The sequence below is a fragment of the Colius striatus genome, chromosome 1 (genome assembly GCF_028858725.1).
Source record: "Colius striatus isolate bColStr4 chromosome 1, bColStr4.1.hap1, whole genome shotgun sequence".
NCBI classification, from domain to species: Eukaryota; Metazoa; Chordata; class Aves; order Coliiformes; family Coliidae; genus Colius; species Colius striatus.
Window position 1 is genome coordinate 206186311 of NC_084759.1, and position 24336 is coordinate 206210646.

Below are 24336 nucleotides of genomic sequence, written 5' to 3' on the forward strand. Positions count from 1 at the left end.
TATGTGATCACAAGCACACCCATTACACCAGTCCCTGTAGCAAAAAAGCTGTTTCTGCCCAGAGGAACCTGGCCCAAGGTCCCAGCTGTGTGAGCAGCTCCAGGAGCCCCAGGGCTGCGTGGGGCCACGTGCCCCCAGCATGGGCAGCAGCTCTCACCGGCAGCAGGGGCTGGGAGGAGCGCTGGCAGCCGCAGGACAGACATCTGCTGGTCTGCCCTCCTCCTGGGTCTGAACCCCAGCACAGCCAGGGCTCCCAGGACTTGATCCCCAGCACAGCCAGGGCTCCCAGGACTTCAACCCCAGCACAGCCAGGGCTCCCAGGACTTCAACCCCAGCACAGCCAGGGCTCCCAGGACTTCAGCTCCACACAGCCAGGGCTCCCAGGACTTCAACCCCAGCACAGCCAGGGCTCCCAGGACTTCACACAGCCAACGTACAGGGAAAGCCTTCATTCAACACCAGCCCCGAGGCACAGAGGACACAGACCCTGCCCCACAGGGCACCTGAAGCACGGCAGCTGCACCTTATGTGCCGGGTAAACAGGCAGAAGTGACAACTCCTACCACCTGCACCAGAGAAACGCCCCAGGAAGGGCGAGAGATGCACGAGTGGCACCTTCTGCACAGCACACGCAGCCAGAGCCGAGCTGCACTCACACTGCCTCGCTGCCAGAGGAGGAGAGTCCCCGGAGAGACCCCGGCGCACGGGGGCTGGAGCAGCTGCGGGGGGCAGCCAGGGAAACGGGGTGCTGAGCACCAGCAGAGGCAGCTTTTCCCTCCCCAGCCCCGGGACCGAGCGGAAGAAGCAGCCCTTACCTTTGGCCCCTCGCAACACAAACCCGAATCCCTCATGCTCCCTCTTCTGCAGCACGGCCGTCTTCTCCTCGATGATGTAGTCACTGGGCAGGAAAGAGCACAAGAGAATGATGCTGGGGTTAGATTTCAGCACCATGCTGCCAGGCGGAGGTGGCCTTTGTGCCTGCGACAAGGAGACCTCTTCTCATCCACCGTTTCATCTCAGCAAGGAGTTGGGGCACGAGCTGCTTCCCTCCCTTCCCTCGCCCAGAGTCAGAACAAAAAGACGAGAGCTACTTTCCCTCAAGCGTGGAGGAGGAGGAGGAGGAGGAGGAAAGCCCCGGCTGCCTGGATCACCCTGCTGCCCGCCGGCCCCCTCCTCAGTCGCCTGCATACGCATGCAGGGAGCTTACGGATCCCACTTTGGGCTTTCCCCTTAAACGATGCCCTTGGCGTCCGAGCGGCGAGCGGAGCGCCCGAGCAGCGGCGGCGCCGGGGCGGGCAGCGGGGCAGCCATCGGGGGCGCGGCGGCCTCGGCTTCCCGGCTACGCCGCTGCGACGAGGACAGCAAGCAGACGCTCGGCGAAAGGAGAGGTGCCTCCGGTAAGTTCCCTGGGAGGGAGGACGGCAGAGTTTATCTCCTCATCCCGGAGCTCCGATCTTCGCTTAAAATGCCCCCCGTGCGTTGCTAAGGAACCGCGTGCCACGAGCCGAGGGGGATGCATCGCATCGTCCTAGTGTGGCAAAGCCGCTGTCGCTGCCCTCGCCGCGGCCAGGAGAGGAGAGCGGCGAGAATCCAGCGGTGCAGAGAGCGGCAGGGATGCAGGGAGGGATGCAGGGAGGGATGCAGGGAGGGATGCAGGGAGGCAGGCGCAGCTCCGTGGACCCCGCGCCACAGACCCTTCCGCCGGGAGGGGCGGGGGGCGCGGGGAAGGGGAGGAGAGCGGGGACGGCAGCGGGGACTCTCTCAGCAAACGGGAGCTGAAATGCAGCCCTGCAAATCCCTCCCAGCACAGCCGCATGGCTGACATCAGAGCGGAATTAATCAGGGACCTCGGGCCCCGCTCGGCAGCGACGGGAAGGGGCTTTGCGCCCCCGGCCGGAGCCGCGGCGGCGCGGGACGGACACGGCTGCGGCTCGGACACGGGCTGGGGCTCGGACACGGCTGCGGCTCGGACACGGGCTCGGACACGGCTGCGGCTCGGACACGGGCTCGGACACGGGCTCGGACACGGCTGCGGCTCGGACACGGGCTCGGGCTCCTGCAGGCAGCGGCTCCGGCGGGGGCAGCCCCGCACAGCCCCGCACCGCGCAGAGCCCCGCACCGAGCCCGCATCGCACTGAGCCCGCACCGCGCAGAGCCCCGCGCAGAGCCCCACACTGAGCCCGCACCGAGCCCTGCACAGCTTTGAGCCCCGCGCACCGCCCCGCACCGCGCAGAGCCGCGCTGCCCGTGCGCGGGGGGCGGTGGGCGTGGAGCGGAGCGGGGCAGGAGGCGCTTCACACTGCGGTAGCGGAGCCGCCGCGGGAACACGGCTGCACCGCACAGCACCGCGCAGCACCGCATAGTACTGCACAGCACAGCACCGCACAGCACCGCGCAGCACTGCACAGTACTGCACCGCGCAGCACAGCACCGCATAGTACTGCACAGCACCGCGCAGCACCGCGCAGCACTGCACAGTACTGCACCGCGCAGCACAGCACCGCATAGTACTGCACAGCACTGCGCAGCACCGCGCAGCACCGCATAGTACTGCACAGCACCGCACAGCACCGCATAGTACTGCACAGCACCGCGCAGCACCGCATAGTACTGCACAGCACCGCACCGCGCAGCACCGCATAGTACTGCACAGCACAGCACCGCGCAGCACCGCATAGTACTGCACAGCACGGCACCGCACAGCACCGCGCAGCACAGCACCGCATAGTACTGCACAGCACCGCGCAGCACCGCACAGCACCGCACAGCACCGCATAGTACTGCACAGCACCGCGCAGCACCGCATAGTACTGCACAGCACCGCACCGCGCAGCACCGCATAGTACTGCACAGCACAGCACCGCGCAGCACCGCATAGTACTGCACAGCACAGCACCGCACAGCACCGCGCAGCACAGCACCGCATAGTACTGCACAGCACCGCGCAGCACCGCACAGCACCGCACAGCACCGCACAGCACCGCATAGTACTGCACAGCACCGCGCAGCACCGCATAGTACTGCACAGCACCTCACCGCGCAGCACCGCACAGCACCGCATAGTATTGCACAGCACAGCACCGCGCAGCACCGCACAGCGCAGCACCGCACAGCACCGCGCAGCACCGCATAGTACTGCACAGCACCGCACAGCACAGCACCGCGCAGCACCGCGGCCGGGCCCCGCGGCGGGGAAGGGGCCGGGGCTGCCGGGGCTGCCGGGGCTGCCGGGAGCGGGTGGTGGGGCTGCGGGGCACGGCCGGGGAGCAGCGCGAGCAGACACACCTCGCTCCGTCCTGCAGCCTCACCCGCCCGTGCTGTGGGCACAGGCAGCCCAGGCCGTGGCTGGGGAGGCGGTTCCATGGCCCTGCCGTTAACACCACACTGGTATCTGGCTCCCAGCAGGAGGGCCAGAAGCATCCCTTTGTTTGCCAGGGCGAGCACAGAAGCCGACACACGCAGCGGCTGCAGGTGCCGCGGCAGCCCCGAGGCACAGCACACAGCATCCACTGCAACACACCAGCCTGACGCCCCTGCCCTGCCCCGATGCTTCACTTTGTGCTACAAGTTTAGCCGTGCTTAGGCATTATCCGTGAAAAAACACAGAGTACTTATAAAGCCAGGGGCTTCATGCACCAGAGGAGCCACACACAGGTAAACCAGCAAAACGATGTAAAGGGCTTGGGACGGGGCAGCTGCTGTCACAGTCATCCCTCTGTGGCACATTCCCAACATGCTGCCTGTCTCTCAAAAGCAGAGCTGGTCATGCACATCCTCCTCAACACGCATGGAACACTCCACAACCAGCTCCTCTCTTCCCAGTGTCCTGCTGGAGACAAGTTCATAGCTGCCATGCCCAGAGCACATCATCACAGTAACATCATCCTCCTGCCCATCTAACAGCAGCCACACAACCTCACATCATGATTCCTGCATCCAAGCATCTGTGGCTGCCCCAGCCCTGGCAGTGCTCATGGGCAGGCTGGATGGGGCTGGGAGCAGCCTGGGCTGGGGGAAGGTGTCTCTGCCCCATGGCAGGGGGTTGGGACTGGATGAGCTTCTAAAGTCCCTTCCAAGTGAAACCCTCCTGTGATTCTGTGACAAGCCTTTAGCTTGTATTTGAGCAATGGCTTACCCCTCAGGAAGAGACCTAGACCTAAGACATCCACAGGAATATCTCCCCTTTTCCACGTTGTAGGTGACCTGTGCCAGACCTTAACCCCAAAGCAGGAGCAAATTCTGCCACCTCTACAAGAATGTGCTTGTGCATGTGTGTGTGGAAGAGAGAGAGAGAGAAGGAAAGGGAAACAAATGTTTATGTACAAGCCCCCGCTGTCTATTTTAGCTGGTGGTGGGCTGAAGTGCCTGATGAGTCCTGCTGCCTTTGCTTTGTCATTGAGAAAGTGAGGAATCCACCATGAAAGAAAGCTCTGTACCTCTGATCCCTCCCTGCTTGTTTCACACCCAGCATAAATTGAAGGAACTCTTGACAGAGCTGCTTGCACCCTGGGCAAGCTCCATTTCACCCAGCCTCCCTCAGCAACCCCCAGCTACCAGACCTCCTGACACAACAGGTCACCCTGCTGCTGCTCTTACCAAAAGCTATTCTAAAGAAAGATTTTGATTCTTTCCACCACCTCTGAATTACTCCTCCTCCTACAAATAAACTGCCAAGAAGCACCTTAATCCAACCCCCTGAACTCGTCAGGAACAACAGCAAAACTCCCCAACACACTTTCTGTCCCCCAACGCTGCACAAGCACGTCGAGCTACCTGGGGCATGTTCAGAGCTCCCTGGGGCATGTTCAGAGCTCTCTGGGGCAAGTTCAGAGCCCCTGGGGCATGTTTAGAGCCATTGGGGCATGTTCAGAGCTCCCTGGGGCAAGTTCAGAGCCCCTGGGGCATGTTTAGAGCCATTGGGGCATGTTCAGAGCTCTCTGGGGCAAGTTCAGAGCCCCTGGGGCATGTTCAGAGCTCCCTGGGACATGTTCAGAGCCTCTGGGGCATGTTTAGAGCCACTGGGCCATGTTCAGAGCTCCCTGGGGCATGTTTAGAGCCCCTGGGGCATGTTCAGAGCTCCCTGGGACATGTTCAGAGCCTCTGGGGCACGTTTAGAGCCACTGGGCCATGTTCAGAGCTCCCTGGGGCATGTTTAGAGCCCCTGGGGCATGTTTAGAGCCCCTGGGGCATATTCAGAGTTGTTGGATGCTTAATTTGTTTAGCCTGCTCTCCTCCTATCTGCCATCCACAGAGGGATTCACCAAGCTAGACATGCAAGAAGGACCTTTCAGGAACACTCAAGTACCTCTGGAACCTGCAAACCCTTTGCCACTGAGCTCTCACAGGCACCCAAAAAGCTTCAGGTCATAACTGACTACAGCAAGAGCCTCTGGACACCTCCATGTTTGGACAGAATCACAAGCAGTTCTGTAGGTGTGCAGAAAGAGTGAAATAACACCAAAATCCTCCCATTCCTGTGACCTAAAGTAGTGGGAGAGCAGAGGGACAGCTGAGGTGCAGAACAGCCTGGGGAAGGAGATGAGGCAGCATCAGCAACGACCTGCAGCAGGGGCCTCACTCTTGTCTACACAGCAATAGTGACTCTGATGAAATCCAAATGTAGTGGGGAGTTGTGGGAGGAATCAGAGAAAGATCAAGCAAAAAACTGACTGATGTGACATAAATGGTTAAAATCATGATCCCCAGTGGAAGGGCAACTTGTCTCACTGCCAGAGGGACACTGAGGGGCTGGAGCACAAGGGCAGGGGCTGAGGGAATGGGGGTGTTGAGGCTGGAGCAGAGGAGGCTGAGGGGAGCCAGGAGCACTCTGTGCCACTCCCTGCCAGGAGGCTGCAGGGAGCTGGGGGTCGGGCTCTGCTCCCCAGCCATGAGCAACAGCCCCAGAGGAAAGGGGCTGGAGCTGCCCCAGGGGAGGCTGAGGCTGGAGCTGAGGCAGAACTGTTTCCCTCAGAGGGGTGTGAGCCCTGTGCCAGGCTGCCCAGGGAGCTGGGGCAGTGCCCAGCCCTGGAGGGACCCCAAAGCCCTGGGGTGAGGTGCTGAGGCTGTGGGTCAGTGCTGGCTGTGGCAGGGTGAGGGCAGGGCTGGGGCTGCAGCAGCTCCAGGGGCTGTTCCTAACTGTAATGATTCTGTGATTCTATGAAAACTCACCTGAGGCTCACTGCCAGGCTGCTGCACCCTACACATCAGGGGCAAATGAACCAAGACAGGGGTGAAGGTCCCCAGGCAGGGACTTTGGCACACAGCTCTCTGTAGCTGCTCTGCCAGGTGACACAGGGTCTGCCAGACCCTCTCCTTCTGCTGGGCTGTGTCAGACCTTCTGCTGGTTTGCCTGTTGCTGAAACCAAACTGCACACGGTGCAGGATGGGCTGGCTCTGAGAGCTGCATGGGAGGAGCTCCCCAAGAGCTGAACAAGGGATGAGGCTCCAGGAGCAGGTGGCAGAAGATCAAAAGGGGGAGGAAAGGAAGGGACCCATCGGTAATTCACAGGAAAATCCTCTAACAATCAGCACAACAGCTTAATCAAACATCCAGAAGAAAAGAAGGTGACAAATAGGAGGTGGCAGGGATTAGACAGAACCCGTTGTGCTAAATGAGCCTAATTTCTGTTTGAACCTCACCAACACAGGAAAGGCAGCTCAGCTCTGTCTGTCTCTGGATGTCAGGGAGGCGTTGGGGATGCTCTCCCAGGGCATCCTCATTAAACCTGAGGGGAATGTGAACTGCTGCAAGGTGACTGAGCAGCTGCTCTGACACATCTCACTGCACAGCGGGAAGGGTGTGTCAGGGGTCTGTCCTGGGACAAGCTCAAGTTTGCACCAACGACTGGGATGGAACTGAGGGTAAGCTTAGATTTGCAAAAGGTCTCATCTGAGAGGGGAGCAGCATAGAACCACACAATCCCAGCATGGTGGGCAGGGCCCTGCAGAGCTGCTGCAGCCCCAGCCCCTGCTCCAGCAGCTGCCCCTGGCTCAGGGGGCACAGGAACGTGTCCAGCTGGGGTTGGGAACCTTGAGCAGGAGCCTCCACACCCTCCCTGGGCAGCCTGGGCCAGGGCTCCCTCCCCTCAGCACCAAAGCACTTGCTCCTCCTGGGCCAGGGGCACTGCCTGTGTGCCAGCCTGTGCCCGCTGCCCCTTGGGCTGCCCCTGCCCAGCACACACCAAACCCTGGCCCCAGCCTCCTGACACCCACCCTGCAGGGACTGAGCAGCACTGAGGAGATGCCCCTGAGCTCAGGCTTCTGTTGCCCAGGCTCAGCAGCCCCAGGGCTGCAGCCTTTCCTCCTCACACACATCTTGCAGCCCCTCAGCATCTCAGCAGCCCTGCACTGGCCTCTCTGCAGCCCTTCCCTGGCTCTCTGCAGCTGGGCAGCCCAGCACTGGCCACAGCCCTGCAGATGAGGCCTCAGCAGCTGGGGCAGAGCACAGGGGCAGCACAACCTCCCTCCCCCTGCTGCCCACAGTCTTTTGGAAGAGAGAATTGAAGATTCACATGATCCCTGCAGAAAGGGTCTGAAAAATACTGGAGGAAGGAGGAAAAGTGTGAGATGCTACAGTGAGGAACTATGGAAAGAAACAGAGAACACAGAGCAGGGCTGCCAGGACAGGCCACGAACAGCCTGGACTCAGCACCAGCAGCAGCATCACACTCCTGTGGAGACAAAAGGATGACAGGCTGGCTGGAGGTAAATAAACGGGAGTGCTGCCTAAGACCTGAAACAATCCCCCTGCCCTAGCCCATGCTGCAGCAGCCTTGGGAGTCATCTAGTTAACTGTAGGTGTACATTAACCAAGCACCCACAGCGAGCAAGTCACTGTGGGCTCCTTTTAGACTCAATGGAGAGCTATTCAGCAAAGTCAATGGAGCTGTGATTCATCCCATGCTGAAATGACCGCCCACATTTTGTCAAACGAACGGCACCCCTGGCTCCAGTGACTGCACACATCTGCACCAGCTCCAGGCTGAGCCAGGGGATGAGCTCACACACCTACCTACGTGGCAGACACCTACAGCCAAGGGACGTGAATCACATCACTCAAGTCAGATTGAGACTCCAGTTGCCCAGTTCGTCACACCACACTTCCACAAGGATGTGGGTCAAGAGGACAGAGTGCTGAGGAGGACACCTGGGGGATAAAAAGCCGAGCAGGAGGGACCAGGTTTGACTGATTGGCTTGGTTATTCCCATGAGAAAGCACTCAGAAGGTGGCACACAGCTTCCCAGCAGTGCTGCTGCTGAAGCACGGGAGCAGGGTGATGATGGGAGGCCACTCGCTGGGAACTTCCATCAGCCTCCCTCTAGAGCAACTTCAGTTCAGCTGAGGCTGATGCTGGTGCAGAATGGACCGCTGCAGCCTCTCCCAGCAGAAAGCCCACTCACCTCCTGTGGTGTTCCACAGCCACAGCCAGGCACTGCAGCTCTGCTCAGCCACGTCCTGCACAAAGCATCTCCCACAGCAGAAGGATGATCTGTAGCAGCAGCAAATAACGTGGGCACAGACCATGCTCTGACCCTGAGAGCATCAGCTACAGCCTGAGTCTTTATGGACAAACTTTCTTCTCCCCTTCAAAGAAATCCAAGCCCTAACACAGAGTAGCTCTTCCCAAACTGCCTCTGGCTAGGGATGGCCTTGCACCAGGGCTGAGCTTGTCCAGGAGAATGCCAGGTGGCCCAGATCAAACATATCCCCTGGAGCAAGCACTGAAACAGCGTGGACAGTGGTGGGACAGCACCCAGGTCTCCTTCCTGCCCCTCTCTCACTTCACAGGGCAGATGCAGCTCTAGGGAGAGAGATGACAACTCACCCTTGGGACATGCCAAGCAGTCCAGCTTCAAGCAGAAATGAGCAGGGAACAGGCACGTTCTGGAGGCTGGGATCAGCTGGGCACACGGCTGCTGGAGGGTTTGCTGAGCACAGAGTCCTGGAGAGCCCTGCCCTGGGCCCAGCAGCCCTGCCACACAGCCCTGCTCTGCTCAGCCAAGGCACACCACCACTGTGCTGCTTGTCTCTGCTTGGATATGAGAGAGGAAGAACAACTAGAGCAGGTCAAGATCAAATGTCTGGTCTTGAACGTTTACGGGCAGCAGCAGCCTGGAGAAGGGCAGAGGAGCCAGTCCAAGTGTCTGGCTTCAGAGGGGCTCCTGGCCCTGGCAGCCAGGGGAGCTCAGCAACAGCAGAAGGGAAAGTGGCCAAAGCCCCATCCCAAATGGAAACACAACCCACCATCTCCACTGAGGATGAGTGGAGGTGGAACCAGCCCTGGAAATGCAGGTGGCAGCGAGGCTGCTGCAAGGGGAGCAAAGGCAAGCAGGAGATGGAGAGGGGCAAGGACTGATCCCCAAGCACTGACTATCATCAGCAAGGCTTTCTGTTTCACCCACAAGACAGCTCATCAAGGCACTGATTATGAACTACACCAGAAGCAAAGTGACAGATGAAAAGCAAGAGCATCCCCAGCAGAGCACAGGCCCCAGCCACACACACCCCGGCAGGGATCAGCTCTCTGAGGTCACGTTCCCTCCAGCACCAGTCATGTGCGCTTCAGACACCAGTTAAAACCCCAAACCGGTGCTGCTCAGCCCCAGCTGAAGCGTGGGCTGTGGGTGCTGACGATCTGCTCTTGCAGGAGGTGAGGAAGCACCAGGGAAAGGTGCTGAAAGGCAGCAGCTTCCCCCTTCAAACACGGACCGTTCTCACAGAGCGTTTGCAGTTCTGGATTCGCTTCATTTCAGCACACCAAGCTGGTAATCTCGTTAAATCAGACAGCTCATTAACTCCAAGAAAGCTCAAGATGTGCTGTGCCTGGACTCCAATCCAGCAGTGATGCTGAGGAAGCTGCTCAGGCCTCGCCAAGAGCTGCCATCCCAGAGGTGCGCGAGAGGAAGGCTCCGGGAACAAGCACGCCTCTATCTCCCTGGCAGAGGAAGCCATTTGGCCTGGATTTTGTCCTCCCTGGCCAGGAGAGGCATTGCAGCCCAAGGGCTGATGCAGCCCAGCTCCTTTTCCCTCCCCTGGACCGGCTGAACCTGACACCAGGCTGTGGTCTCAGTCTGCAGGGAGATGGGTTCAGGCTCAGCGCTCGCAGCCTCCCACCAACCCTTCTGCAGCAAACAGTGCAAACCAAAGTGTCTGCTTGAGGAAGGAGGCCCAGGTAGCCCCTGCCCCAGGCAGCCCCTGCCCCAGGCAGCCCCTGTCCCAGGCAGCCCCTTCCCCAGGCAGCTCCCATCCCAGGCAGCCCCTTCCCCAGGCAGCCCCTGCCCCAGGCAGCTCCTGTCCCAGGCAGCTCCCGCCCCAGGCAGCCCCTGTCCCAAGCAGCCCCTGCCCCAGGCAGCCCCTTCCCCAGGCAGCCCCTGTCCCAAGCAGCCCCTGTCCCAGGCAGCTCCTGTCCCAAGCAGCCCCTGCCCCAGGCAGCCCCTTCCCCAGGCAGCCCCTGTCCCAAGCAGCCCCTGTCCCAGGCAGCTCCTGTCCCAGGCAGCCCCTTCCCCAGGCAGCCCCTGTCCCAGGCAGCTCCTGTCCCAGGCAGCCCCTTCCCCAGGCAGCTCCTGTCCCAGGCAGCCCCTTCCCCAGGCAGCCCCTGTCCCAGGCAGCTCCTGTCCCAGGCAGCTCCTGTCCCAGGCAGCCCCTTCCCCAGGCAGCTCCTGTCCCAGGCAGCCCCTTCCCCAGGCAGCCCCTGTCCCAGGCAGCTCCTGTCCCAGGCAGCCCCTTCCCCAGGCAGCCCCTGTCCCAGGCAGCTCCTGTCCCAGGCAGCCCCTTCCCCAGGCAGCCCCTGTCCCAGGCAGCTCCTGTCCCAGGCAGCCCCTGCCCCAGGCAGCCCCTGTCCCAGGCAGCTCCCGCCCCAGGCAGCCCCTGTCCCAGGCAGCCCCTGTCCCAGGCAGCTCCTGCCCCAGGCAGCTCCCGTCCCAGGCAGCCCCTGTCCCAGGCAGCTCCTGTCCCAGGCAGCCCCTGCCCCAGGCAGCTCCTGTCCCAGGCAGCCCCTGTCCCAGGCAGCTCCTGTCCCAGGCAGCCCCTGTCCCAGGCAGCTCCTGTCCCAGGCAGCCCCTTCCCCAGGCAGCTCCCGTCCCAGGCAGCTCCTGTCCCAGGCAGCCCCTGCCCCGCGACTGATGCCTGCCATGGGAACGGCACCGTTCAAAGGTGATGCTGGAGCTGGTTGGCACGTGCAGACCATGGAACCACAGAATGGTTTCAGCTGGCAGATATTAAGGGGGCTTACAAGAAAGATGGAGCACGATATTCTACCAGGGCCTGTAGTGAGAGAAGAAAGGGGGATGGTTTTTAACTGGAAGGAGAGTGAGATGAGATGTGAGGAAGAAGCTGCTCCCTGTGAGGTGCTGAGCCCTGGCACAGGCTGCCCAGAGAGGCTGTGGCTGCCCCAGCCCTGGCAGTGCCCAGGGGCAGGTTGGATGGGGCTGGGAGCAGCCTGGGCTGGGGGAAGGTCTTTACCCAGGGCAGGGGGTTGGACTGGATGAGCTTTGAGGTCCCTCCAACACAAACTGCCCTGGGATCCCACGGTAAAGCACATACAGCTGCAGGTAAGGGACGTCCCTCCCCACCTCCAACCACTGTGGGATTCTGCACAGTGGGAAAACCCCAACTCCCAGCACCAGTCAGCCACGTCTGGAAAAGCAATCGGTCCCAAAACCAGCCAGTGCAGAGGGGTTTGTGTCAGCACTGCTCAGGCCCTCTGCCTTGGACCCCAGCCCTGCACCGGCTGGGGTGTCCCCTGGCAACAAACACACCAACTTGGGGTTTACTGGGTTCTTGTTTCACAATGCTCCAACAAGCTGAGGGCTGTGCAGCACCTGATGGAGCTGTGCTTCCCAGCTTGGTGCCCAGGGGAAGCACGAGCACAGGGCCAGGCTCTGAGGGTACAGGACCTGCTGGGATTACACCAGAGGAGCACGCAGAGGGGAGACAGCTGAACTCAGCAGCACCTTCTGCAAGCCCTCACAAGGATCAAACATCCCCAGAACCACAACCAGGCTCCAGAGCTGTGGTGGCACCAAAGCCAGGGTCAGGAGTGAAGTGCCCTGCAGCCAGAGGGAAGGAGCGATGGGAAACAAAGCAGAGACACAAGCTATCTGACAACTAAACTGAACTGAAGTCTGCTTAGATTTCCAGAAGCCTTTGACAAGCTCTCCAAAGTCTCCTGAGGAAGCTCAGAAGCCATGGGATAAAAAGGAAAGGTTTTACATGCTAAAGTTGTTAAAACAGGAGTAAATGATTGGATTTCAGATCAGAAGAAAGGTCAGCAGCGGGAGCTCATGGGGATTGGTGTCAGGACTTCACGCTGCCCAACACAGCCCTTGATCCCTCCTGAGAGGGGACTCACAGAGAGGCACCAGTAATAATGGTAATTGGTAATGATCAATTATTCAGGGAAACTGGGAGGAACTTGTGGAAAGGTCTTAAAACGTCAGATGAAATGTAAGGGGGAGAAACCTGATGTGTGAGAAAGGATCATTCTCTCCTCATGCATCAAATCACAGACTCAGCTGTGGATGAATCCTCTGGCCAAGACTAAGGACTGGGGTATGGGGCAGGCAGTTCATGCAGAGCATCAGCCTGATGCCCTGCACTGGGCAGGAACAACGAGCAAAGAGAAGAGAGAGGCAGAGGAACATCACAGCAGCGGCACAGCCCAAGCGGCCCCACGTCTCAAGTGTCTGCACTAACTCAAATCCAACAAAGCTGCACAAAACCCACAGACTGTCCAAAGCATGGAAAGGTTTTCTGTACAAGGAATGTTGCTGCTCGACCTGGGAAACACACAGCCCATGGGGAATGGTTCTACCAGGTCCCTACTGCCCTCACCAGCACAAGGAGCAGGCCACAGCAGCCAGAGCAAGGACACAAGGTCTGAAATAAATGGCATTTTTCACAGCACATGGCACAGAGTTTCCTCTTGCCACAGGATCCTGTGCTAAAAATGTACATGGAACCAAGGAGCAAGTGGAGAAGGTCCTGGGAGAGCAATCCCTCAAGTACTGCTGCATCCAGCGTGCTCTGGATGGATCTCCAGCCCACGAGCTGCTGGACACGACAGAGTGTGCTGGGAAGCGTTGCCACTGCTCCCACAGCCCTCCCTGGTTACCCAGGACAGGTCTCAGTCAGAGAAAGGAGAAGTGGACCTGCTGCCTGAGCCCACACAACCCTCTTAGGAAGCTCAGGCAAAAACCCTTCTCAGCTCACAAAATACACACCTGGAGAGAGTCCCGTCTGCTGCACGTCACACAGCTCCAAGTCTCTTCCTCTAGAACACTCATTGCAGTGTGTGGGACACAAAAGGGGCTCCCAAGGCCAATCCCTGTGAAAGCTGGCTGGTGGCACCCATGGGAGCAGGGGGCTGTGAGCTGACCCAGCTGAGCTCCTCACACAGCTGCAGGCACCCGCCGCACTCTGCCTGCTCTGACAGCCAGTGCAGGGACCTGTGGAGTCTGCACCAGCCCCAGGAACTGCACTGAAGGATGGGTGTCCTCAGCCTGACCGATGCCAGGGCCCTGGCTGCCCACCCTGGCTCGTGCTCTGGCACCAGGGATGGCTGAAGTGACTCTCGTTGAGAGCTCTGTTCAGACCCCAACCTGCAGCACCAGGATAATACCTCACCCATAAAGCAGCAGATTAAAGCTCCAGAAGAGGCAAGCATTTACTGCCAGGAGGTGTGAGCCCCAGCAGCCCCAGCACAGCCCTTCCCTGGCAGCCCCAGCACAGCCCTTCCCTGGCAGCCCGTCCTCAGCCACCAGCCCTTGTCCCTTGGTTGTTGCTGCATCGTCACCGTGAGCATTAAATCCAGGAACCTCATCTCCACACATTGCTGAAGAAGGTGAACTGGCCTGTATTTAATCCTGCTGAGCTGACTGTGTGCACTCAGGCTGCCACAACCATGCACTGAGAGCTGCCCAAGTGAGAGCTGCAGGAGGCCACGTGTGCGACAGCCCGTGGACAGTGGCCCTTCAGCTCTCACCACGTCTCCTGCTTGGCAAAATCAAGCTGTACTTGGACAGACCTTTCAGACCTTGCAGGAGCCAAGAGTTCTGAAGACATGATCCTCATCCTTTGTTGCTTTGTCCTCTGCAACCCTTGCAAGGCTGCTGACAGCCACCTCTTCGTCCCTCACTGGATGTGCAGTGGCTACAGCCCGTCCTCCTGCCCATGGCCAGGACGAGTGGCACACACACAGCACAGTGACCTCGTGCCCATGCTCCTGTTCCTGGGGTGCAGGTGTCTGCCACTCAGTGATCAGAGCAGTGCCATTCCCAGCACACAGGACTCTAAGGCAGCATCTGAGCCGTGGGCAGCCCGGAGCGGGGACAGAGCCTTCAGCGTCGGGTGGTTTTAGTGCTGAGCGTGTTTGGGGTGAAGGCTGTGCCTCTGCCCCCTGCCTGCTGTCTCTCTTGGTGCCTTCTCATGCAGGTGTTTCCACTGGTGTTTTAATCATACCACCCTTTGCACTTCTCTCACAAAGCCTCCACGTCAGGACTCACCTGGGTCTGGCAGCCCGTGTTCAGGAGGTGCTGGTTACGCCAACCAGCTCCACACATGGACTTGCTCACGCTGCCTTTGGTGAGATGCTCAGTGCTGGAGGGCAGCAAATCACTCAGGGTCACCAGGAATCAGGTTTTCTTGACCCACAGTCCTCTAAGGAGCTGTGCATCCTCATCCTTAGGCAGTGCTTTAGTCTTGTGTTACTGGAAGCTGCTGCACTCTGCACAGTTTCTGGTCCTTCCCTTTATCTAATGCCACTGGTGACCACGACGTGGGCAGTGCTGCTGCAACCACACCAGTGTGCATTAAAGATGAATCCAGCTCCTTGTGACAGCTGCCAGTAACTTCTCACCTCACCCTCATGAAGCTCAGAGGTGGGTGTCAGTCACCAAGAACCCCTGCCTCACTCTCTTTTGAAGGATCTTAGATTCAAAGCAGTGAGAAAAAAGATGCCTGTGTCCCTTAAGTGAAGCACTGGACACAAGGAGAAGATGCTGCTGCTGAGACTGTGCCCTGGCACCTGCCCTGCTGAGCAGCCCAATGCCTGGAGCCTGGGGAGGGAGTGCTGGTGGCTCAGGGAGCTGCAGGGGGCTGGTGCTCCCAGCCCTGCTGAAATGCCAGTGGATGAGACCCCTCAGAGCACAGCAACACCTCACTGACTGCTGCAGTCACCTGCTTGAGGGCTCTGTGGTGGACTTGCCTCAGTCAGTTCACTGAATGGAGGGGTTGGAGGGACCTCTGAAGATCATCCAGCCCCCTGCTGAAGAAGGTCCCCTTAGATCAGGTCACTCAGGAATGGGCCCAGGTGGGTTTGGAAACCTCCCAGCAAGGAGCCTCCACACCCTCCCTGGACAGGGCTCATCAGCACAGGCAGCACCCAGCAAGGCATCACTTAATCCTGGATGGCTTAACACTTTATGTCACCAGGTGTACTAATGCAACTGGAGGTTGGACTGGTTCAGTCCCAATTCCCCAGAAGCTCAGTAGCAGCCATTTGATTTCTGCAGGAGTTCAGGTGCCATGGATGCAGCGTGGTGTGCTGCAGCTGCTCCCTGGCAGTCCTGGCAACCCACAGGGATCAGTCCTGGCAACCCACAGGGACCACTTCCAATGCCAGCAAACTCTCGTCATCAGATAGTTCATGAGATGAGTCAGAGGGAACCTTTATAACTCCTTGGTGATGCCAGGAATGGCTGTGCCCACCTTGAGGCAGCTTTGTACGTGTGTCAGAGTATCAGATGCCCATGTCTCAGCTCTAAGCATCAGCATGCCCCTGGGCAGCACTCCCACCACCAGCAGCAGCTGCCAGCTCCCAGGCAAGGCTTTCCCCTGACCACACACATGCACACCCTGAGCCCTTCCAGGGCACTTGCAGCACAGGACGCCTGCAGCACGCAGGCATGGCCATGGCAGGAGCATGCTGCTGCTGCAGCTGCTCCAGGCTCAGCACAGGCAGTGTACTCACTATTGATCAGCACATCCTTTATGGTCTTAACTGACAGCTCCTGTCTCTTTAATGAATGACTTAGCACCTTCAGAATGAGAAAAAGACCTGAATGGTGCTGCTTGGTTTCGTGCCTTGGCTGTCCAGCTGAAGTGCTTTCTCATGAATCAAACCTGGGAGCAGCTGCAACGTCTCTGACCCGTGACGGACCCTCGCCAAGGGCTGCAGGCAGGGCCCCGAGGACATCCTCACCTCTCACACCAGCCTGTGAGGCAGAGGCAGCTCACACAGACCCAGCTGGGCTTCCTGCATCACTGGAAGGGGCAGAACCACACAAAGACCATTTCACATCTGATGAGAAGAAGCTCTCTCACAGCACTGGCCGAGCCCCCTTTGCAAGCCCAGGCTGCAGGTGGCACGTCCTCGGGCTGATGCCCACATAGCAGCCTCCAGCCCTGTGTCATGTTTCCATGCTGTCCTCAGGATATCCAAACACTTGCACAGTTCTCCTTCCAGGGGAGCAGCTGCCCTAACCCCCTGGGTCTGACCGATCTCCTCCCTAATAACCATCATTTACTTTACTGTAATTAACAGTAACTTTACACTAACACACTCTGGCTCTCTCAATGTATTTTGTCATCTCTGTGCAGAACACAAACACCCAGAAACAAAACCTCTTTTTTATACCTTGGCTGCTGGTAGATCACCATTCAGGGCTTGCAGAGGGTCTCCAGGCAGCAAAGGCGGCGTGTGAAACGCAGCGAGCTCACTGAGCTGCCTCCTGTGATGATCAGCTCCTGCTGACACCAGCGACAGAGGCTCCAGTTCCACGGAGCACAATCCTGCCTGCACAGCCCCAGTGCTGCCCAGTACTCAACACGAGAGCTCCTCGGCTCCAAGTCCAGCCAGACGTGGAAAGCAACCTCCCAAACAGCCACAGAGCAGCGTGGAGGCGAATCATGGACAGTCTGGCACGGGCTGGCACGAGGTGCTTTGCAACCTCACTGAACTTCAGCCCACAACCAGTCACCTCCCCTTCCTCTCCTGTCCTCCCCTCCTGACTCTCACACACACATAAACTGGCCTGCAGACAGCCCCTGAGTTTCTCTTTCAGGGACCTGCTCCAGAAACACACTGTGCCCAGCTCTGGGCCCCTCTCTGCAAGGACATGGAGGTGCTGGAGAGGATCCAGAGGCAGCTACCAAGCTGGGAAAGGGTTTGGAGCACATCTCAGCTGAGGAAGGGCTGAGGGGTCTGGGGCTGTTGAGCCTGGAGAAAAGAAGGCTCAGGGGAGACCTTCTCACTCTGTATCTGAAGGGAAGCTGCAGCCACAGAGGTGGGTCTGTTCTCACAAGCAAGAGAACAAGAGGAAAAGGCCTCAAAGTTGCACCAGGGGAGGTTGAGGCTGGATGTGAGGAGGAATTTCTTTGCTGACAGGGTTGTGAGGCCTTGGAAGGAGCTGCCCAGGGAGCTGCTGGAGTCACCGTCCCTGGAGGGGTTTCAGAGCTGGGTGGGTGTTGCACTGAGGGCAATGGGCTGGTGGGTGCTGGGCTGGGACAGAGGCTGCACCCCATGGGCTGGAAGGGCTCTGCCAGCTGAAACCATCCTGTGACTCCATGATTCTATTCCTTTTCATTCTGTACTGACACTACATGCTGGTTGTCCAGAGCCCCAAGTGCTCTCCCACTCATAAAAGAAACACCTGGAAACGACACATATTGCTATGGAAGCACAGCCCACCCCTGGACTGGATGGTGACCACAGCAGAACACAGCTCCTGCAAAGGACCCTGCCCTGGCCCAGGCCCCCACCTCCAGCACTGCACCCCCAGGCCTCTCAGCCACAGCCCCCAGCTCAGTTTCACCACAGAAGAGCTCATGATGGTGTTTTAGAACCAAGCCTCGTTCACCACTGATGGTGTGAATGGGAAATCAATGCAGTGCATACATAATGTGCTTAGCCCAGCTTTCCTCGCTGCTAAGTAAGCTGTTTGTCACAGCACTCAGCTTACAAGCAGCCTTCAGAAACTGAAAAGACCAATGTGACCATGACACAGGCATGTAATGCCCTGGTAAGGATGTGTGGGCAAAACTCATCATCTGCTGGAAAACTCAGCTCTCAGGCATGGCTGCTGCTGGAGCAGGCAGAAAACACAAGGAAATCTCTGTGGCTGGCTGAGAAAGCAAGCAAACTGCTCAGATCCCCTACAGAGGCAGCAGACGCCGTGACACAGGCTGGAGCAGCAGCTCTGCAGACACCAGCCATCACCTTGGGCTGCCTGACTGCAGGCTTCACACAGTCCCTGAATGCTGGGGGTGGAAGGGATCTGTAGAGATCACCCAGCCCCTGCTCCAGCAGCTGCCCCTGGCTCAGGGGCACAGGAACGTGTCCAGCTGGGGTTGGGAACCTTGAGCAGGAGCCTCCACACCCTCCCTGGGCAGCCTGGGCCAGGGCTCCCTCCCCTCAGCACCAAAGCACTTGCTCCTCCTGGGCCAGGGGCACTGCCTGTGTGCCAGCCTGTGCCCGCTGCCCCTTGGGCTGCCCCTGCCCAGCACACACCAAACCCTGGCCCCAGCCTCCTGACACCCACCCTGCAGGGACTGAGCAGCACTGAGGAGATGCCCCTGAGCTCAGGCTTCTGTTGCCCAGGCTCAGCAGCCCCAGGGCTGCAGCCTTTCCTCCTCACACACATCTTGCAGCCCCTCAGCATCTCAGCAGCCCTGCACTGGCCTCTCTGCAGCCCTTCCCTGGCTCTCTGCAGCTGGGCAGCCCAGCACTGGCCACAGCCCTGCAGATGAAGCCTGTCAGTCAGACTCTGAACATGCCTGAACTCACAGCACACCAGTAACACACCAGAGGCTTCTCTTTGCACCAGGGGATGGTGAAGCAGAAAGAACCCATCACATTTGTTAGCAATGTAATGCCTTTGGCTTCTTGACTTCCACTCTTTATTGATTAGCCCACTTCAGTCTAAACAAGAGGAAGGGAAAAAGTCTTTCTATGTGGAGATCACACCACGAAAAACCCCCAGCAACAGGAATAGAAACACTCTGACAACCAGCCCTCTCACCATGGGGACACATCCAGCAGCCCTGGCAGAGATTCCTGGAAAGACAGAAAGGAACAGAAATGCAGCAGAAATTCGAGCAAGCAGAACCTTCCTTAAGAAACCCCCAAAGGTGAGTGATCCAAGTAATCAGCAGCCTGAGAGCTAATTAGCACCTTACAAGAAAATCACCCTCAGAGCACTCCCAGGCAGCAGCAGCAGCTCTGATTGCCTGGCAGCAGTGCTGCAGTCAGTGTGGGGAAGAAGGCTGCTTTGATTCCCTCTGCCCTGCAGCTCCTGGAGCAATTTACACCCCTGTGAAACAAGTCCCCAGCCCGTGGTGATTTGTTGGTGTGCTGCTCACGCCGCCCTCAGCATCCATGCAGGCAAAGACATGCAGCTGGCACTCTTCTGGGGGCTGACACAAGCATTCCTGGCCTGGGGATGCTGAGATCCTGCACTCAGCAGGAGGGTGAGAGGCTGGGGCAGGCTGGGAAGGTCCTGTCAGGCTCTGTGCCACGCAAACAGCTGCAGGTAACTCGTGTTACTTCTCTCCTGAAGGCCCTCACAAGGCTATTAGAGATGCCCCTCACAAGCACAGCAGAAGGGGCTGCATGGCAAAGGACAGGCTCTTCCCCCTGTGACAACAGTTATGAAGCCCCAGCTCGTCCTGGGGGATGATTAGCATTCAGGTCTGCTGCTGGCAGACTTAACTCGCTCTATGGATGGCAACACATGTCAAGTGAAGTCCCAGACACAGAAGGATGAGTGGAGAGCAATCCCATTTGCATTGTGCCAATGCAACACACCGCAGCTTTGGCTGCTCTCTGCTGTTTACACTCAGTGCTGTTCCTCTGCCATTGCCCCAGGCACAGGGATCTGCCTCCCCAGGGCTCTCAGTGCTGTTCCCCTGCCCCAAGCACAGGGATCTGCCTCCCCAGGGCTCTCAGTGCTGTTCCCCTGCCCCAGGCACAGGGATCTGCCTCCCCATGGCTCTCAGTGCTGTTCCCCTGCCCCAGACACAGGGATCTGCCTCCCCAGGGCTCTCAGTGCTGTTCCCCTGCCCCAAGCACAGGGATCTGCCCTCCCCAGGGCTCTCAGTGCTGTCCCTCTGCCATTGCCCCAAGCACAGGGATCTGCCTCCCCAGGGCTCTCAGTGCTGTTCCCCTGCCCCAAGCACAGGGATCTGCCTCCCCAGGGAAAGGCAGCCAGCCCTGCACACTGCTGCTCACAGCAGGCCTGAGAAAAGCCTCAGAGGAGCAGTCAGTTGGTGCATCTCACTCACATGCCAGAGCTGATGTGATTAACATGCAACCACCACACTCTCCTTCAGGTTGCTAAGCGCTGCAGGTCGTTGTCACACACCTATTGCTGCTGCCTCCATCTGCACCACGAAGCTTTGCCCACCACTGGGATCACTGCAGCAGCTTCACTCAGGTACAGCTGGGAGAGCTGCAGCACCTCACTCACACCCAGCCCTGGTGAATGAACCTGATGGGGGCTGTGAATGAACCTGCCAGGAGGCTGCAGGGAGCTGGGGGTCGGGCTCTGCTCCCCAGCCATGAGCAACAGCCCCAGAGGAAAGGGGCTGGAGCTGCCCCAGGGGAGGCTGAGGCTGGAGCTGAGGCAGAACTGTTTCCCTCAGAGGGGTGTGAGCCCTGTGCCAGGCTGCCCAGGGAGCTGGGGGAGTGCCCAGCCCTGGAGGGACCCCAAAGCCCTGGGGTGAGGTGCTGAGGGGTCAGTGCTGGCTGGGGCAGGGGGAGCTCAGGGCTGGGGCTGCAGCAGCTTCAGGGGCTTCTCGAACCCCAAAGATTCTGTGATTCTCCAAGTCAGCTGCATCCAAGACCATGCCACAAGCTGTATGAAACCCACTGGAGGAAGCAAGATGCTCAGTTTCACGAGGCTGAAGCAGCTCTTGCAGAACACCAGTAGGACCCCCCATGGAATGAGGTCCCTGACTGGAACATCCAGTTTCCCATCAGGTGATTGACTCCTCCCTCACCCTATGAGGCCCTGACATGAACAGTCAGAACCCAGCCAGGATCACTGCTCTGGAATCAATCTCCCCTTCCTCAGCACCCCCTGCACGAGACGTGCCAAGAAGCTGCTTTTCACATGCCCACAGCTGATGTCAGCACATTACCATTGCACTGCCTGGAGCAAATTCAACCACAAACCACAGACTATTCCCCTTGTCTGAGTTCCAGGGTACACCCTGAGCAGGTCACAGCCATTGCCAGGAGCCACCAACAGCCACAGCCTCAGCCTACACCGAAACAAACAGCCACCAACAGCCACAGCCCACACAGCCCACACTGAAACAAACAGCCAACAGCCCCAACCCACAGCCTACACCAAAAGAAACAGCCACCAACAGCCACAGCCCACACAGCCCACACCGAAACAGCCACAGACAGCCCACACAGCCTACACCAAAACAGCCACCAACAGCCCCAACCCACAGCCTACACCAAAACAAACAGCCACCAACAGCCCCAACCCACAGCCTACACCAAAACAAACAGCCACCAACAGCCCACACAGGCTACACCAAAACAGCCACAGACAGCCCCAGCCCACACAGCCTACATTGAAACAAACACCAACAGCCTCAGCCCACACAGCCTATCCCAAAACAGCCAACAGCCCTGGCCCACACAGCCTACACCAAAACAAACAGCCACCAACAGCCCCAACCCACAGCCTACACCAAAACAAACAGCCACAAACAGCCCACACAGCCTACACCAAAACAAACAGCCATCAACAGCCTCAGCCCACAGCCTACACCAAAACAGCCACTGACAGCCCTGACCCACACAGCCTACATTGAAACAAACAGCCAACAGCCCCAACCCACAGCCTACACCAAAACAAACAGCCACCAACAGCCTCAGCCCACACAGCCTACACTGAAACAAACAGCCACCAACAACCGAAGTCCACAGAGCCTACACCAAAACAGCCACAGACAGCCCTGGCCCACACAGCCTACACCAAAACAAACAACCACCAACAGCCCACACAGCCTACACCAAAACAGCCACCAACAGCCCACACAGCCCACACCGAAACAGCCAGCCGTGGCACAAGCGGCTGCAGAACTGCCTCGTTCTGCTCCCACCCCCTGCCCAACCTGTCCCATCCCTGCTGGCTCTTGCCCCGGCGAGCACAGCAGCCCCTGGCCCAGCCCTGGCAGCACAGGGAGCAGACACCAGCACCAGGCACTTGTGTGCCAGCCCCAGTCACTGCTTGGCTCCAGCCCCCAGCCTGGAGGGAGGCGGCTTTTCATCAGTGTCTTCACCCAGCACAGCCCCAGTGTGAGGGGTCAGCTCCCAGACAGGAGTCCCTGCAGCCCTCAGCTGTTAACAACTCGCTGCCCTCACTGCTAAAAGCATTCCCACAGCTGCCAGAGCCACGGTACCGTGTCCCCAGCCTGTGCCCAGCTGCAGGAGCCCGACACGGCGCAGAGGCACGAGGGGCATCTCCCCCAGCCCCCGTGCCCAGACCAGACCCTCCCGAGGGAGCGGGTGCTGCAACACCCAGCACAGCGATTCTCTTCTGACTACATCATTTACACCACATTTTTAGCCCTCCTTCTAGCACATCTATCACAAGGGTTTGAATTCCCCTTCTCTGCAATCTCAGCACGAGTCACGAGTCGCTCTGCTGGAAGAGCTACAGGCAGCTGAGCCCCAGGCACGCAGCCCGAGGGAGAAGGCACCTGCACTGCATCCCCAGGACACCACCAGCACGACAAACACCTTGGCAAACACTTGCCCAGGGAGGCTTTGGAGGGACCCAACCAACAAATCCGTGGTAGAGGCTTCTCTTCCTTGCACAGAATCACAGTTGTACCCGAGCTCAAGGATGCTGCAGGTCCCGCTTGGGCTGGACACGTGGAGTGAAGCCTGCTGAAGTGACCTGGTGTCACAAAGCTCTCTGGTGAGGTCACTCTGCACAGGCTACGTGGGGCAAAATTCATCTGGTCCACTGGTGTGTCAAGGTTCATGCCTTCTCTTGAAGCACCCTACTCCCTCAAGAGCATTTCCAGCCTGTGGCATGCACTAAGCACCGTTTCAACACGTACTGAGCACAGCTCCTACAGCATTGCCACTGCAACAAGAGGCTGCCCACGAGTTGGATGTGGCTGAGGTGTAAAACCAGCGCTGAAGTGGGTGAGGAAATGTGTACTGTAACGTGGGGAAGACAGAAATGCCCAGCAGGCACTTTGGTGCTGCATTTGGAAGCGAGAAAGGCACTGTCATCATCTGCTGAAACGATGTGGGTGGGATGGGAAACTTGTCAGCTCTGTGGAGAGCACGAGGTGGCGTGTGCTGAAATGAAACAGCTTCTCAGCCACAAGCCTGAACACTGCACTGAGGAGAGAAACCAGCTAAGGCACTGCCTCAGGAACTAATGCCAGTGTGCAACTAATTCTGGAAGCTCGGGAAATTCCAGACCCTGGCAGGACACAAGCACTGGGAGCTCTCAGCCTGACTCCAAGGCCAAGTAAACACAATGCTTAGCTTAGAAGATGGCATGTCAAATCTCACTGGTGTGGTTAATACAAGGTTAACCCTGTCAAGCATCTTGTCAAGACTCCAATGGAACTGATGATGGCAACCACAGGGGATCAAGTGCTGGGCCTTAAGGGCTAAGTACCACTGCTCATGAACTGCCTCCATGTGTTGTGACCTCCTCATAGGACCTCCCAGTGTACTAAAGGTGCACCCACCAAAAGGTCAACAATCGGAGTGTGGGCAGCTGTCTCCAGTCAGCCCAGTAAGGACCAGTCCTGACCCACACTGCACCAAGTGCTCTACACCAGAGATGTCCAGACTTTGGCTGGGATAGGGTTAATTCTCACAGGGGACATGGAGAGGCCAGAGGGCAGCAAGCTCAGGGCAGTGAACAGTTACCCCAGGCATCACTTAGGATCATACAACCATAAAAAGGGAGCTTTGGAGACCATCCAGCCCCAAACCCTGCTCCAGCAGCTGCCCCTGGCTCAGGGGGCACAGGAACGTGTCCAGCTGGGGTTGGGAACCTTGAGAAGGAGCCTCCACACCCTCCCTGGGCAGCCTGGGCCAGGGCTCCCTCCCCTCAGCACCAAAGGACTTGCTCCTCCTGGGCCAGGGGCACTGCCTGTGTGCCAGCCTGTGCCCGCTGCCCCTTGGGCTGCCCCTGCCCACCACACACCAAACCCTGGCCCCAGCCTCCTGACACCCACCCTGCAGGGACTGAGCAGCACTGAGGAGATCCCCTGAGCTCAGGCTTCTGTTGCCCAGGCTCAGCAGCCCCAGGGCTGCAGCCTTTCCTCCTCACACACATCTTGCAGCC

The 24336-nt window shown here is 58.7% G+C and overlaps 1 protein-coding gene across 8 annotated transcripts in view; it reads right to left on the reverse strand.

The window, feature by feature from the left end:
- The window catches only part of SHANK3 (SH3 and multiple ankyrin repeat domains 3), a 364468-nt gene that overhangs the window by 83795 nt on the left and 256337 nt on the right, over nucleotides 1-24336 (reverse strand). For all 8 annotated transcript variants that reach the window (XM_062020288.1, XM_062020289.1, XM_062020290.1 and 5 more), the window contains exon 16: nucleotides 816-898. In XM_062020288.1, coding sequence (XP_061876272.1) covers nucleotides 816-898 — 83 coding nt within the window. The remainder of the gene's footprint in view (nucleotides 1-815; nucleotides 899-24336) is intronic.